This window comes from Melanerpes formicivorus, unplaced genomic scaffold, assembly GCF_026170545.1.
Source record: "Melanerpes formicivorus ecotype bairdi unplaced genomic scaffold, bMelFor1.0.p_v2 SCAF_24, whole genome shotgun sequence".
Classification (NCBI taxonomy): domain Eukaryota; kingdom Metazoa; phylum Chordata; class Aves; order Piciformes; family Picidae; genus Melanerpes; species Melanerpes formicivorus.
Genome location: NW_027142376.1, coordinates 1,328,278 through 1,344,604, shown reverse-complemented (window position 1 = coordinate 1,344,604; position 16,327 = coordinate 1,328,278). Strand labels below are relative to the sequence as shown.

Here is a 16,327-nt window from a genome sequence, read left to right as displayed (position 1 = left end):
CACAGGTGAGTCATGAAGCTTGTGTTTATTCTTTCTACAAGGGACATTTCAATTAATACAGCATATATCAGCTCAGTCCTATTCTGATTTGACAAAGAACATCATATTCTGTGCTGTGGTAGTGCATAGGAAAGTAGGAACAGATTCTAAATACCTTGGTTTTAAACACAGTAAGGCACTTTTTCCCCCCTCCTTGTCATTGTCTCTGTATTCTGGAGTTGATTCTTTTGGAGAATTCAACAAATCCATCTTCATATTGTATTAAGACACTGAATTTCTGATGTCTTTGATGTCTTTTTCTACACAATGGAAGAAAAATAGGTAAAGTTGCATACTATATGGAGTGAAAGTCCTTCCAGATAGTAAGACACTATATACTCCAAACTCTGCATAAGTTAGATACAAATATATCTTAAATTAAATATATATAAAAGTCTGTGTTTTGTTGTATACAGAACCCAGTGCTAGATTTGTAAAGACATTTAAGGTCTAAAATTTATAACTGAATTTAAAATATGTCCAGACAGCCTTAAATATCCCACAGGATTTTGAGAAAGGTCTGTTCATATTCCAAAATCCACTCCTTTCCCTCCCTGCCCCCAAGAAAAGGCAATTGTGGAAATAAGTAAAGAAGCAGAAAATATCACAGGAATTCAGTATCTCGAACCTTCATTTAGGATTAACATACTTTTAAGATACAATCTCTTTTTCAGGCAACAACCTTTTCTCTGCAGTCAATGCCTTTGATATGTGCTTTCAGATGTAACAATTTCTTAACCCTTGTGTCATCCCAATTTTATTGTTCAGCAGTAACAGTCTGGTGATGCTACAACTTAACTGACATTCTGAGTAGAAAGCACATCAGTACAAGAAGTTTTGGAATGGAATGGAATGGAATGGAATGGGTTGGAAAAGACCTTTGAGATCATTGAGTCCAACCTATCACCCAATGCTACTTACTCAACTAAAACATAGCACCAAGTGCCCAGTCTCTTCCTAAACACCTCCAGTGATGGTGACTCCACCACCTCCCTGGGCAGCACATTCCAATGGCAAATCACTCTTTCTATGAAGAACTTTTTCCTAACATCCAGCCTAAACCTCCCCTGGTGCAGCTCAAGACTCCAAACCCCTCACCAGCTTTGGTTTTATACATTGGTTGTGGAATTTATTCCTAAACTATTTATTTCTGCACATTGGATTTGGCATTATGTGAACAAGGGAATTCCAGAAAAAAATAAGGCCATCAATTGTACTCCCATCCCTGATCAATGATCAGGGTTTGGGCCAAATCCTTTCCTACATGTTGGCCTGTTTCCTCATTAGTCACTTCTCCTCCGTGCTCTGGATATTGACAGGCATGGCAGAGAAATTCTGTCCACTTAATGGAGACAAATGGTGCAGCACTGCTTCGACAACGACTGCCACACAGAACAGGCCTATTAAATACGTACATGAAGTAAGCCAGATGGTGAAGGGCTCACAGAGTGAGCAGGGCACAGCTATTTCCCCCGCCTCTTGCACTTACAATTATGCAAATCCACGGGATGATTCCCACCAGCCTGGACAAACGGATGGCTGGAGGCAGTTCCTGCACACCTCATGAAAACCTTCAGAGCTCAGGCATGCATGGTGGAGAGGTGAGCATGCTGCAGCTGTGGGAAAGGCTTCACTGGAGTCTGTGCCTTAGACACTGCAGAGACCAAGGTTCCACTGGGTGGGCTGGAGTGTATTTGCCCCGTTTGCAGCTGCCACTGTTCCTTTTCCCCTCACCTTAGAATCAAAGAATCATAGAACTATTTTGGTTGGAAAAGACCTTTAAGATCACCACCACCATTATCTGCCTCTACCAAGTCTGCCCCTAAACCGTGTCCCTCAGCACATCTCTGTCTCTTCAAAACACCCCCAGGGACGGGATTCAACCGCCTCCCTGGAGGGCCTGTTTGGTCTTTAAGAACCCTTTCAGTCAAGCAGTTTCTTCTAACATCCAACCTAAATCTCCCCTGGTGCAACTTTCCCCTTGTTCTATCGCTTGTTGCTAGGGAGAAGAGACCAAGAGCCCCCTCACTACAACCTCCTTCCAGGTACTTCGGAGAGTGAGGTCTCCCCTCAGCCTCCTCCGAAAGGACCAGCCCCAGTTCCACCACAGGCCTGAGCCGTGTTTCCCACGGGGAAACGACCTTCGGGGATGGGTTTTGCAGTTTTACCTCAGGCTTCGCGCTGGGGATGTACCACTCCCTCAGGGCACACCGGAGCGCCCGCAGAGCGAGCTGCTGTGCCGCGCAGGCACCAAGAAAAGCCCGAACGAACGGAAGCGGCTGGCCAGCCACCTACACCTCGCTCCGACACTCTCCTCAGCTTTATTAGTCTTTTCATTAGTCTTTAAACCCGCCTCGTTTTGCGAGAGGGGCTGCCGCCGCGCCCGCCACGCGCCTCTCGCCCCCTCCCCGCTCCCCAGTCCAGCCGGCAGGTGGCGGTACGCACCCGCCCGCCCCCCGCCAAGGTGAGGCGGCCACGGGCGGGGCCTCGCGCCGCTCCCCGCCCCTCCGCCCGGCGCGTGCTGCCCGCCGCCTTCCGCCTCCCGCTGTCCCCGGCTGCTCAGCGCAGCCGGACGGAACGTCGCCTTAGCGGGCGGACAGACCGACCGACCGAGCGGGGAAGGAGAAGCTCCCTCGCCATGAGCCCCGAGGAGAAGCCGCCACCCAGCCACTCCCGCAATGACCGACGGCCACCGCCGCCACCTGAGCCCGCACCCGGCCGAGGCCGGCGGCGAGGCGGTTTCCTGACAGAGATCCGCACGCCGATCCGCACCGAGCCTTTCCAGGAGCGGTACAGCCTCAGCCCCGGCAGGGAGCTCGGCAGGTGAGCGCTCTGCGTTGGGGCGGGAGGCGCCGCGTGTGTGTATCCCGTGTCCCGCTCGCCCGCAGCGCGGGGGCGAGGCGTGTGCCCTCCGCCGAGACTGGCGCTCGGCTGCCTAGGAGGGGACAAGCCGGTGCCTTCCCTTGGCTTCCGTGACCCCTCTCTCACTGCCTGCAGCCGCGAGCGGCCGACGGCCAGCGGGCGCTTCACCTGCTGCCCTTTGCTCCGCTGCCCCGATGGAGCAAAGTTAGGATGACAGCAGGAGGCAGAGCGAGGTGGGGGATCGCCGCTCCGACGGGTACTACAGCCACCTTCAGTGGCTTCTTTGCCGGCTGCACCCCGCTGCGGGTCAGCTCCGAGGACGCGCCCGTGGCGCTAGCGCTCGGCTTGGCTGGGAGGGCGTGCTGGGAGGCGGCTTTCAGCACAGCTGCTGCCCGCGGCTGGTTGTCCCTGCTTGGAGCGGACGAGGCATCCTCAGCCTTTGAGAAACTGGCTCCGAGGACACTGCGCTCTGCCCTGGGAGCCTGTGGAGTCGAGTGTTGCTTGAGATTCCTGGTGGAGATGGAAATCTGCCCGTTGTTTGCTTGTGGGGTTTGGTTGAGGGTTTTTTTTTTGTTCGTTTCTTGAACTCTCTAAACTGTGACGTGGGGCAAAAAGAAGTCGAGGAGACTAGTTGGTGGTAACCTGGGCTTGAGAATGATCTAACGGTGGAACTCTGCAAAGAATTAAACAGCTGGTTAAGAGACTTGGGCTTTAAAGTGACTCCATATAGAAGGTTTAGTTAACGGAGATTTCAACACCTGACTGCTGACAAGCAAGGCTTGAGGCAGAAAATCTCATTAAAAGGTTTTTGCATCTTAGGAGATATATATATATATATATATATATGTATGTATGTATACGCACCTCTGGAACATCAGCACCACTAACCAATGGTTTTGTCTGACATTGTCACAAGAATGATAGCATTCTTACTCACAGTTGCATGTGCTTTATATAAAGAGTGTTCAAACAGAAAAAAAAATAGATTAAATGCCCTGAGATATGGCAAGATACACTCCTTAATATATATCCTTTGCTGTCTGTGAAGCTTGATTTATACAGCCGCAAAAACAACACCTTTGGAGCTAAAGAGGAATTTCAAAGCAAATGTAGCTGTTGTCAGTACCTCCAGCACATTTTTAGGTTGCCCAGGTGTCAGCTTAGTGCTCACTTAGTAACTCTCGTGTACTAATGCAATAATAGCTCTTTAAACATAGTGGCATAGAACATTCACATGGGAAAGGGGAGGGAGACACATCCCATAAAGGGAAGAAACTTTTTTTAGCATGATGTGACCACAATATCCAGGGCCTTGAAACTGAAGCTAATTAAATGCAGGCTGAAAAACAGCCTAAATTCTTAGCAACAGTCAAGAAGGCATAGAAGCAATGTAGCACAGGATGTCCTGCTATTACTGCTGTTCAAGTTGTTTTGGTTTTTTTTATTTGAAGATCAGATGACTTTTCAGAAAGCATTTTTGCAGTTGTGCCATGGAGTGAGAGCTGCCCTTGAAGCTGGCTGATAGTCATTTGCCTTATCAGAAAATAAACTAGATGGTGCTTCCTTCTGGCACACAGGAGTCCAACTGAAATGTGGTTCTTTACATGATGAATGTAAATTAAGTATTACAAGTAAATCTCAGTAGGGCTTTTGGTATGGAGTCATTTTTGACCAGAACTACATTTAAAGATGACTATAGCACCTGTTGTTATGTTAAAATGAGTTAGGTGACTGTTTCTAAGTGTTTGTCTTGCATTTTGGCAAACAAGGGCATGTATATTTGTTCAGACTACTTTTTTCTCTCCCTAACTTCACAAATGTTTTCACTGCCTTCTCTCTTAGAATACAGAAATCTAGATGTTGGGGATATATGTGCTTGGCTTTTTTTATTCAACAATTTTGAATGCTTTTTTACTACATTTTGACTTTAAAAAGTGAATACTTCCTCTCAATGCTCCTATTAAATACAGTAGTAAATAGAAAGCCTCTTCCTCGTAACTGTTACTGTCATTTTATTGAAAATGTATACTTAGCAGAAATAGCTTCACTTCAATCTGTTCATAAAGTAAGTCTCTACTTATGGGTAGAAAATTCATCACAGAGTCCCTTTACAAAGGACTTGGACAAATTAGCACCCTGGTATAACAGGTTTTTGCTTCATCTGAAAAGCAGTCCCTGAGCACACGGTATCATTCGTTTTAAGTCTAATTTGGGAGGTGAAGTTACTAAGTAAAAATGTTTGCACTCTGAATTCCTCTATCCCGTTTCTCAGAATGAGGGAAACAATTTAAAAGCTGAAGTTTGGAGGTTTTGAGAGTAACAACAGTCATATGAATTGTGTTTTAAAACTAACAGCAGGGCGAACAAAGTGGATTCAGCACCTTTGCTGAGAGCAGGGCTGCCAAATGAGCTCAGCAGGTTGGTGTGCTCTTTGGTCTCAGATCCAGTCAGTCCGTGCATGTATGTTGAACTCACCATAACATTTGGGGCCTGTGCCCTCTGTTCCCTTGCCCATCTGCTTTCAGCAGAGGTGGGAAGGGGTGAGAAGCACAGGAAAATGTGAACTTAAAGTTCTAGCAAAGCAGGAATGGGAGGTACTGGAACTGCTGATCCCTGATGGCAGGTTAGGCAGGTGAAAGTCCTGGGGGAAGTATTGCTGGAAGTCACAGAGCCTGAGAGGAACCTGGTCACAGTGTCACCAGAGGGACTTGGGTGCAAAGCCGTAGGAAATCAGGTTTCATTAGTTCTGCTCATGGGGGAAGAAACTGCTTTGGGAGTGTAAAGCTTATGTGCTGCCTCATTTGATAGCTGAACAGGCATTTGCAGTCTTTTGAAATACAGCAGCTAGGAGAACCAGGTTAAGTTAGGAAAAATACCAAAAACTTGGTTATAATGGCTCCTTTGCAAAGGAAATGACACAAAGTTGGTTGACATGGAAATGGCAAGGTTTTGTAATGAAATGTTTTACTAAATGAAATGTTTGGGCTAGTCTTCACAAACTTAATTTTTATGTCCCTAACTCAATCAGAATGTTCACACACTAATCTTCAGCTGCCTAATGTTTTAAATCAAACTTAACTCTGATGGATGTTTTTTAGGGTGCCATTTCTCATCAGCTCACTCAGATGTTTTCAGACAGTGCTAGCGTGAGTTAGGTTCAAGTTGTGTAAGCTTTGCAGAGAACAAGACACCAATTGCTTAATGCCTTTTCCCCTTTACATCTGTGCTTAAGCCATAATTGTACTGCAAAATGGGGAAGAGTGTGTTTTATATTACCTAGAGCCTCTTTAAAGGGCCTAATGTATCTGTATTTAGTTGCTCTGCTCTTTTTCCTCCTCCCAATTGCAGATAAAATATTGCTAAGCTATTCGTTAATTCTTCAGCTTGTTGGTGGAGTATTGCACTTTTCCTTTGTTTTTTAATGTAAACCAAAAATGATAACTGGAAATGATCCTGTGTCTACAGCAAATAGCACTCCTGATGCTAGAGCTGGGTTGGAGGAAGGCATAAATGACATATGTGACCTTGCTTTCTTCTGACTGGAAGGTAACAGTCACCTCGGATGACTGCTCTAAAATAAGTAGTCTTCTGCTAGGAAAATGTAGGCAGCACATGCACATGATTCAGTTGATTATTCTTGTTCCCAGATTTTTTTCCCAGCATAGCAGTAAAGTTCCCAGTAAAGCAGACAAGCTCATTCTCCACCCAGAGCTAAGAATAACAAGTATTTTAATTGTCTGAGGAGCACCAACACAATAAGGAGATATTTGTTTCTAACTGGTGTAGTTTCATGTGCAGATAACTCATGTCTTGAATTACTGTTTTTTCTGCAAAGTCTGGCATGAACCTGCTTGTTTCTCAGGTAGCTTGCAGAGTGTCTTAGAGGGACATGATTCTTGTAAGATTTTGCGTGTCAGTAAGAGTGTAGATGCTATCACACTTCTGTCCTCAGCTGCTCTCACTTGTGGAACTAAGGGGAGTGGCAAAGAGGTGAAAATAAGGAGTTGCAAGTAGTTAGTTACACCATTTGAGGATAAACTAATGTGAGTAAATTATGCATGAACATCAGAAATTGAATCCCCACACCTTGCTCTGGAAATCAAAGCCACCTTGCTGTTTGGAAACAAAAACTTGTAAGGAAAAAGCTCACACTTTAGAAAAAACCTGTTTGGTATGAGTTATGTAATAAATTGGCTATCCTGTGGATCTTGGGAAAGTTTCCTGAACTTTATAAGAAAGTAAATATCTTCACAGGAATTGCTGTTATTCCTGCATTCGTTATAGTGACAGTGTTTTATAAGTCACTTCAAAACTTATCATTAAAGTAAGATTAATTCTCTGTTCTTCTGAGCCTATAACAACTGAAGTGAAGTGGTGTGGCATAAATGTTCCTACTTATCTGTTTTGATTTGTGATTTGAGGCTTTTCCTTTAAGCCATAATGTATGCCAAATGAAACAGTGCTAATTCTGGTGCCAGTCTGCACATATGACATGGAGCTTCTTTGTAATCAGATATGAGACTCTTGTGAGGACTGAGGACTCCTAGCTTTCTAGTCATGTCTCTTCAAAGCATTTTTGTTTGTGGTGGGACAACTAGTCATCCATCCATTTTCATCTCTGGAAACCAGCATTACGGTTTTCCTTCCAGATTTGTTCTTCCTTCAATGCAATGGCCTCGCTGCTAGAATCACAGAATTGTTTTGTTTGGAAAAGACCTTTAAGATCATCAAGTCCAACCATTGTCTAACTCTACTAACTCTGGTGCTAAACCATGTCCCTCAGCACCACATCTCTCCCTCTCCACAACGCTTCTAGGGATGGGGATTCAACCACCTCCCTGCAGAGCCTGTTCCAGTCTTTGAGAACCCTTTCAGTGAAGAAGTTCTTCTAATATCCAACCTAAACCTCTGCTGCTGCAACTTGAGGCCACTTCCTCTCATCTTACCTCTTCTCAATACAGCTAAACTAGCAACACTGATCTAATACCATTTTCACTGTTTGATAAGGCATTCTGAAAAGCAGGATTTTAAGACAAAGATGAAGCATATGCAGTAAGTACTTTCTGGGAAAGCATGTTCATAGCTGTCTTATCTACTGTTCTATCTCTATATAAAAGAAAGTATTTACAAGTTTGTCTTTTGGCTTGGCAATGCAGTGGATGGTATCTTTGGCTTTTAGCTCTGAAATGATCTTGGGTGTGAATCTAGATTGCTGCACAGTCTTTAGTTCCATTAGCTACAAATATCAGGTTTGTGAAGTTTGCTATTTTGGGGCAGGGGGGGATTGTATTTAGAAAAGATGAGTTCTACAGGCAGTAGTTACACTGGCTCTGATCATAGAGATAACCATAAAGAATCTGGGCAGGATTCTTGAAAACAACTTAAGTGTTAGTATTTGTCAGGCAGCTGAACTCCTGTGTAACCTGTCCTTTCAATTACGTCACCTGTCAGGCTTCTGGCCAGCTCAGCTGAACAGGACATGCATGGCCACACATGGTGGTGGCTCTTGCTGCCCCGTGAACACTGGTTTATTTCCATGGTGACTAATGCACTATGAATCGCCACCATTGGTACTCATTAGGCTAATTGCCTTGCCCCCAGATAGGTTTTGTCGGTAGTTCAAAACACTACAGTACTTCTTGAAAACTGTGTTCTAGAGTCTTCAGACTTTCCAAAACCCCTTTCTCTAGGTCCTTCACTGGTGCTACAGTTAAAAACGTTTGGCTCCGAGCTAAAGCAAACATTCAGCTGGAGGGAAACTGCATTCAGACAATGGCTTAGACTGGAAGGGACCTCAGGGATCATCTACTCCACACCCCTCCCCACCGTGGGAAGGGGTGCCTTTCAACTAGACTTGGTTGCTCAAGACCTCATCCAATCTGGTCTCACACCTATAGGGAGTGAGCATCCACAAGCTCTATGGGCAACCTCTACTATACCCACCTGTTATTTCTTCCTACATGTTTTTGTTAGTTGTATGCCAGGCACCTAGCAGGTTGTTCACCTTTAGGTGTCTATTCCTACATCCATTCACACATTTTATAGCCATCCTTTGACCACATTTCCATGGAGCTATAAAATTCTGTAATACTATTTTCATGCATTTGCAAAGCCTATAATAGTCTGTGTGTGTGTGTGTGTGTGTGTGTGTATATATATAAATGAGTAGTTGACAACTTTCTCCCCCAAAACTGGATCTGAGACACTGAAAAGCTGTCCCTGCTGCATGTCTGCCTTCACAGGCATCTGGGCTGTGCTCTGATCTAATCTTCATACAAATTGTGCTGTAGATTAATGTGTACTTATGCTAAATATTATTCCTAGAGGAATAACTGTGGCTGTATCAGTGGTTACAAGTCCGATTATTCTAGCAAGATTGCCTAGCAAATACCCACTTTGTGGGTGCTCATTTGACTTGATTCATGTAGACTGGGTAATTGGGAAACAAATGCCTGTTAAAAGCAAGCTGACCACAACTTCTTTCAGCAGTTACATTTCATGGATAGCAGCCTGCCAATAAGTGGGAGCTATGAGAGTGAAAGCTTTGATGTGAGCTGAATTAATTAATTCTGTGAACTTCACCTTGGATCTAGGAGAGACAAAGCCCAGGTATTCAAAACCAGATGAGGACTCTTGTTCTGGTTTCAGCAACCCTACAATAAGGAAAGAACCAAAATAAGGATCTCTGAGCTATTCCTGCAGTCGTTTAAGAAAGCTTTTATGTATAAATCAAAAAGTTATGGTGATAATTTTATCTGGAGGGTAAGGACTATAAAAAGATTGCTATGCTTCAGAGTATGAGAACTCATCATTGCATTAGGTAACAAGTATTAATTAACTGACCTTTTCAGTTCAAATGTCAAAGGGCTGGAGCACCTACCCCGTGGGGAAGGGCTGTAAGAGCTGAGGCTGTTCAGCCTGGAGAAGAGAAGGTTCCTGGGAGACCTTTTACCTGAAGGAAGACACAGGAGGGCTGGGCAGGAACTTTTTACATGAACTTGTAGTGATAGGGTGAGGGGAATGGATTGAAGCTGTAGGAGAATAGATTTAGACTGGGGATTGGGAAGAAATTCTTGACAGTGAGGGTGGTGAGACACTGGAACAGGTTGCCCAGGGAAGTTGTGGATGCCCCTTCCCTGGAGGTGTTCAAGTCCAGGTTGGATGGGGCCTTGAGCAACCTGGTCTAGTGGAAGGTGTCCTTACCCATGGCAGGAGGGTTGGAAGTCAATTACCTTTAAGGTCCCTTCCAACCCAAACAGGATGTTTTTAACTTGGTGTCACTCCTTGGCTGTGTGTCTTGTCAGAAATTATGTGAGTTAAGTACTATGATCAGTTCTGCTCAGTTTGAGTTCATATTCACACCATTGCCACCAAAATTTTGTTAGGAAGCTTTATGTTGGCCAAGCTGCTTAATTTATTTTAAATCATCCCTGTTCCTTACTTATTCAGTGAGACTAAGGGATTTTGAGAACCACTAAACAATGAAAGAACTCTGGGTGTTCTCATTTGAGTACAAGCCCTATGAGGAGAGGCTAAGGAAGCTGGGATTGTTTAGCCTGGAAAACAGGAGACTCAGGGGAGACCTTGTTGCTGTCTACAACTACCTGAAGGGAGGTTGTAGCCAGGTGGGGGTTGGTCTCTTCTCCCAGGCAACCAGCACCAGAACAAGAGGACACAGTCTCAAGCTGCACCAGGGGAGGTTTAGGCTGGATGTCAGGAGGAAGCTCTTCACTGAGAGAGTTGTTAGCCATTGGAATGTGCTGCCCAGGGATGTGGTGGAGTCACCATCCCTGGAGGTGTTCAAGAGGGGATTGGACGTGTCACTTGGTGCCATGGTTTAGTAGTCATGAGGTGTAGAGTGACAGGTTGGACTTGATGATCTTTGAGGTATTTTCCAACCTTATTGATTCTATGATTCTATGTTTCTATGTCATGGTGAAAACACAAAGTGCCATCTTTAACAAAGCAGAGCAGATTCTGGGTATAGCTTGGAAAATGGAGCAGGATTCCCAGCTGTCTTTCAGAGCTGGTTGCTGTTGCCTTGAATGCTTTAGAAAGTATTCTTATAAATTATTACTATTATTAAGTAGGGTACTTTAGAGAACAATAACTGGGTTATTGTGACATAGCCACAGAAAGCTGGATTGTGGTGTTCCTAGCTTTAAAGCGTGGGTGCTGTCACTCAGCAAGGCAGCTTTCTACATTTCGAGTGTATTTGAAATGCATCCATTAATAGTGGTGTCGTTTCCTGCAGTTTACAAGGGTGTAATACTGAAGTAGTCAATGAGAGACTTAATTTTAACTCAAAACTCTTCTTTAATTTCAGGGGGAAATTTGCAGTGGTGAAGAAGTGTATCCAGAAAGACACAGAAAGAGAGTTTGCTGCAAAATTCATGAGAAAAAGAAGAAAGGGCCAAGACTGTCGGATGGAAATAATCCATGAAATTGCAGTCCTCGAGCTCGCACAATGCAACCTTTGGGTCGTTAACCTGCACGAAGTTTATGAGACTGCAACAGAGATGATTTTAGTCCTGGAATAGTAAGTACTAATAACAATTCCTGACTAAACTTCTGCAGTATTTGCTTAAAACTAAGAACATAGTAAAAATACTGTGTAACAATATGAATCAAGCCACAAGGTTTTATTGCTTGCCTGTTACTCTTGCTTGAGTTCAAAATGAAGAAATGTCAGTATTACAAGGAGTTATGGGCAGTCTTGTAACTATATTTCAAAGCTGAACTATAATTTCACTATAATCCAGAGGCATATGGACGTGCTGGAACGTGTCCAGAGAAGGGCCACGGGGATGATCAGAGGGCTGGAGCACCTCTCCTATGAGGACAGACTGAAAGAGTTGGGGCTGTTCAGTCTGGGGAAAAGAAGGCTCAGAGGTGACTTAATTGTGGCCTTCCAGTATCTGAAGGGGGCCTACAAGAAGGCTGGGGAGGGACTTCTCAGGATCTCAGGTAGTGATAGGACTAGGGGGAATGGCATGAAGCTGGAGGTGGGGAGATTCAGGCTGGATGTGAGGAGGAAGTTCTTCACCATGAGAGTGGTGAAACCCTGGAATGGGTTGTCCAGGGAGGTGGTTGAGGTCCTGTCCCTGGAGGTGTTTAAGCCCAGGCTGGACGAGGCTCTGTCCAGCCTGATCTAGTGTGAGGTTTCCCTGCCCATGGCAGGGGGGTTGGAACTAGATGATCCTTGTGGTCCCTTCCAACCCTGATGGATACTATGATACTATGAATTTATGTAGTTAAAAAAGTCCTTAGTGAAATATGAAGTGTGTACACTCCCTACTTTGTAAAAGAGGGAAGAGGCAATGAGTACCTATTCAGGAACTTAAGTTTATTTCATCAACAAAGATGGTGTGAAATCTGGCTTTTGTGTGTTGTTGGGGTTTTTTTTCACTAGATACAAAAAATGTATTGAAAGCAACGTCATTGTTCGAAACTATCAAATCCCCCTCTCATCTGCAAAGAAAAGCTCTATGAATCATTATCTTTTGGGGAAGACAAGAAGTGGGGAGGTTTGGGTTGGACTGAAAGGGTTCTCCCACACTGGAACAAGTTCTTCAGGGATGTGGTTGAATCCCCATCACCAGGGATCCTTCTGAGAGGCAGAGATGTGGTGCTGAGGGACATGGTTTAGAGTTAGAGAATGGTTGGACTCAGTGAGTGTCAAGGCCTTTTCCAACCAAAATGATTCTATGGTTCTATGACACTACATTTGTCTGTGTGGGTTTTTTTTCTCCCTCTTGAGTTTGTCCAGATGGGTGTTCCTGCAGCTGTTGTGACTGTTCATCTAACATGCCAGTGGCTTAGATATTTGACATTTGAATTCCAAGAGGCAACCAAATGTATGTTGCTGTTGAACTCTGAGAAGATGAGTTCAAGCTCTATGGTTTTTAAGTAGTTAGAAGAGGAAGAGTGAGGCTTGGTAGTTCAGCAGTGATTTAACCTGCCTGCTAAGATAAATCTGGTTTCTGCAGCTCTCTTCTTGCTTGGTAATTAAAAGAAATAGTGAGAAATCTTACAGCTCAATGTGATCTTGTCTAGAAGTCAAAAGAAATGGTGTCTTTACACTTGAGTGAAATGAGTGAGGCCATGCCTGCTAGGGCAAACTTCCTTCTAGAATACATTTTTGCAGCTTCATTGTGCCTCATGGAATTAATGATTTACGAAATACTCAAGCCTGTGTTCCAATGCAGAGGTGTGACTGAGCTTCTGGAGTTTTAACTGCTGTTACTGGAGACTCATAAATACATGCTTTGAACCTTAGCAGCACAGATCTAACTAGAGTGCAGTTTAATTTTTGGATCCTAAAGGGGCATGACATGAGCAGTAGAGTCCAAATTTTGATAAGGGCAATGGGGTTTGTGATCATTTTAATGCAGAATTGCTAGTTTTCTCTTAGAACTGAATTCTCTTACAATTGTATAAACACTTTTAATCCAGGGCATTAACAAGACCATTCAATACTCACTACATTGTTCAGTAATCAGCAACATTACTGGGTTTCTATGCATTAAACAGTCATCCCATGTGTCAGATAAATCACTGCCTGTTGAAGTTGTAAATTACCAAAATGGTCTTTCCCTGACTGCAGCAAATATGTCTGGATGCTTCTTTAAAGTCAGCATGTTCCTGAGACATGTTGCAACAACACAGCTATGAATGTTAGTGAATTTCTGACATTCTATGTGCAGAGGATTAAAGAACATACCTAGACTGCAAGCTTCCCTAGGGCACTGCTGTTTCTATTTAGCTCGATGGTCTGTGTGGCAGATCTCTATCTGGGGAAGGAGGAAAACAAACACTTAATTGCTGGCTACTAACTTTATCTGCTGAGGTTCTAAAGTTTCTTGTCTTCATGTTGCATCTGTCCTAAGGGGTGAGGAGGACACCTAGTGCTTCACCTTCCTGAAGAGGAATATTAATGTTACATGGAAGGTGGTCTTTCTGGCAGTATCAGTTTTTGCTAGAAAACCAAATTGGCCACTAACTATTAATATTAAGTGCCAAGCAAAGGGAAGCAATGAGGTGTTACAGTGTTGGCTTCAGCTGCAGGGTAGCAAATTGGTGGCTGTCTCCATCCATCCTGACAGTAGTCTCTGGATTTTGTTTTTTGTCACAAGACCTCAAACAGGATGTAAGTAGGACTTGGAACGGGTAAGTCCGAGGATACCAGTCTGTACTTGGACAACACCAAGTTCTGTGGTGCAGTCAACACACTGGCAGGAAGGGATGTCATCCTGGAGGACCTTGACAGGCTTGAGAGGTGGGACAGAGTCTACCTTGTAAAGATCAACAAAGTGAAATGCAAGGTCCTGCACCCCAAGCACACATACAGGCTGGGCAAAGATGGGTAGAGGGCAGTCCTGAGGAGAATTGCTTGGGGGTGCGGATTGATGAGAAGCTCAACACGACCCAGCAATGCACACTGGAAGCCCAGAAATCCAACCCAAGCCTAGGCTGCGTCCCCAGAAGTATGGGCAGGAGGTCAAAGGAGGAGATTCTGCTCCTCTGCTCCACTCTGCTGAGCCTCCACTTAGGTTGAAAGGGATCTTTGAGATCATCTACTCCAACCTCCCTTCCATGGGCAGGGACACCTCTCAACTAGACTTGGTTACCCAATGCTTCATCCAACCTGGCCTTGAACACCATCACGGAGGGGGTGTCCATAACCTCATTATTTGCTGGTTTTTGTTTGGTTTGGCTTTTGTTTTGTTTTTTAACCCTGAACTCTAGCTATGGAATATAAAATAACTTAGTTGAAAGCCTTGTTAAGGAGTTGCTCACTGGAGGGGGGTTGGACAAAGTGACCTTTGAGGGTCTCTTCCAACCTGATGTAATCTATGAGTTTGGCAAAATTTGGCAATAGGTCTGTGGGAGAATCTTCTGAGAGTTCATTTTAATACAGTTTGGAACCACTGCTGTGCCTAGGTTGGCTCACAGCTAGCTGACTGTTTTGCTCAGGGGAATGGGCTAGCTTCACTGCCCAGCAACAATACCTAGAATAGTCTTGCAGTAACAGATTGCCCTGTGTCCTAGGGAGGGGTGGGTAGTTACTTGTTTGGTAATTTGTGTGTAGAATGACTTACCTGGAGGAAGTTATTCTATCTGCATCCTAAATAGCAAAGCTGATCAGAAAACAGAACCTTGCATGTGAAGCCACCTTTCGTTCTGCATCTTCTTTTGTAAAGCTAAGTATGTTTGCCCCTGGTTGCTGGGGATGTCTAGATTTTGTAAGACATGGAGTAGTTGTGCATGTGTAAGGGTTGTAGCTGCTGCTCTCTCAAAAATGCTGGTGAACCAGGCATCTTCAGAAGTACTGGTGGCTATTTAAAGACCTTTTCTTAAGAGCTTTCTGGATCGAGGGTTTTCTACTCTTGTAGTGCTGTCTCTTGATTTCACTGGTGGAACATTGTCTGCTTCAACTTTTAAATGTGTTAAAAGCCAAGGCAATAGTCCAAAGTTCTTTAAGTGTAGTTTTAAAATTCTAGGTAGCTTATGGTTTAGCTTGGTGGCTCCTTCAGTGTTAATTTGTTTATCAGTGTGGAATCCTCATGGATGACACGTTCATTCTGAGCTAACAATGTGCTCTTGTGGCCAAGAACACCACTGGTATTAAGCAGCGTGGCCAGCACATCAAGGGAAGTTCCTCTTCTACCCTAGTGAGACCACATCTGGAGTATTGTGTTCAGTGCTGGGCTCCCCTGTTCAAGAGAGACAGGGAACTACTGGAGAGTCCAATGGAGAATCATGAATATGCCAAGGGGACTGGACCATCTCTTGGGGAAAGGCTGAGAGACCTGGGGCTGTTTAGCCTGGAGAAGAGCAGCCTGAGAGGGGATCTTATCAATGCTTATCAGTACCTAATGAGCAAGGGCAAGAGAATGGGGATGGACTCCTTTCAGAGGTACCCAGCAATATGACAAAGAGCAATGGAGCACAACTAGAACACAGGAGGTTTCACTTGAACTTAAGGAGAGCCTTCTTTACTTGGAGGGTGCCAGAGTGCTGGGGCAGGCTGCCCAGAGAAATGTGGTCTCCTCTAGAGGCTGTCAAAACCCACCTGGATGTGATTCTGGGCAACCTGTTCTAGGTGAACCTGCTCTAGCAGGGGGCTTGAGCTGCATAATCCCCAGAGGTTCCTTCCAACTCCTATGATTCTGTGATTCTGTAACAATTTTTAATGTCTACAAAATAGATGTATAGCAAACAGGGCTTCATAAGGCCTCCCCTTTGCTGATTTTTAAGGTGGCTCTATTGCAAACAATGTGATTCCTGGCTGCCAACAGCAGTTCTGGGATGTAAATTCTGTTTCACAGGATTAAGCAGCAGAGATACTGTTTTGCTTATTTTCAGTGGCAGAGCTACACCAGCAAAACCCCAGGGTTGCTGCTGTAAATCTCACTGTGTTATT

General features: G+C 44.5%; 1 protein-coding gene across 1 annotated transcript in view; it reads left to right on the top strand.

Annotated features, from left to right (window-relative positions):
• Positions 1 to 2,569: 2,569 nt before the first annotated feature.
• Positions 2,570 to 16,327, top strand: part of STK17A (serine/threonine kinase 17a) — a 32,975-nt gene continuing 19,217 nt past the window's right edge. The window contains exons 1-2 of the mRNA XM_068152562.1: positions 2,570 to 2,862; positions 11,228 to 11,440. Of these exons, the coding sequence (XP_068008663.1) occupies positions 2,678 to 2,862; positions 11,228 to 11,440 (398 nt within the window). The 5' untranslated portion in view covers positions 2,570 to 2,677. The remainder of the gene's footprint in view (positions 2,863 to 11,227; positions 11,441 to 16,327) is intronic.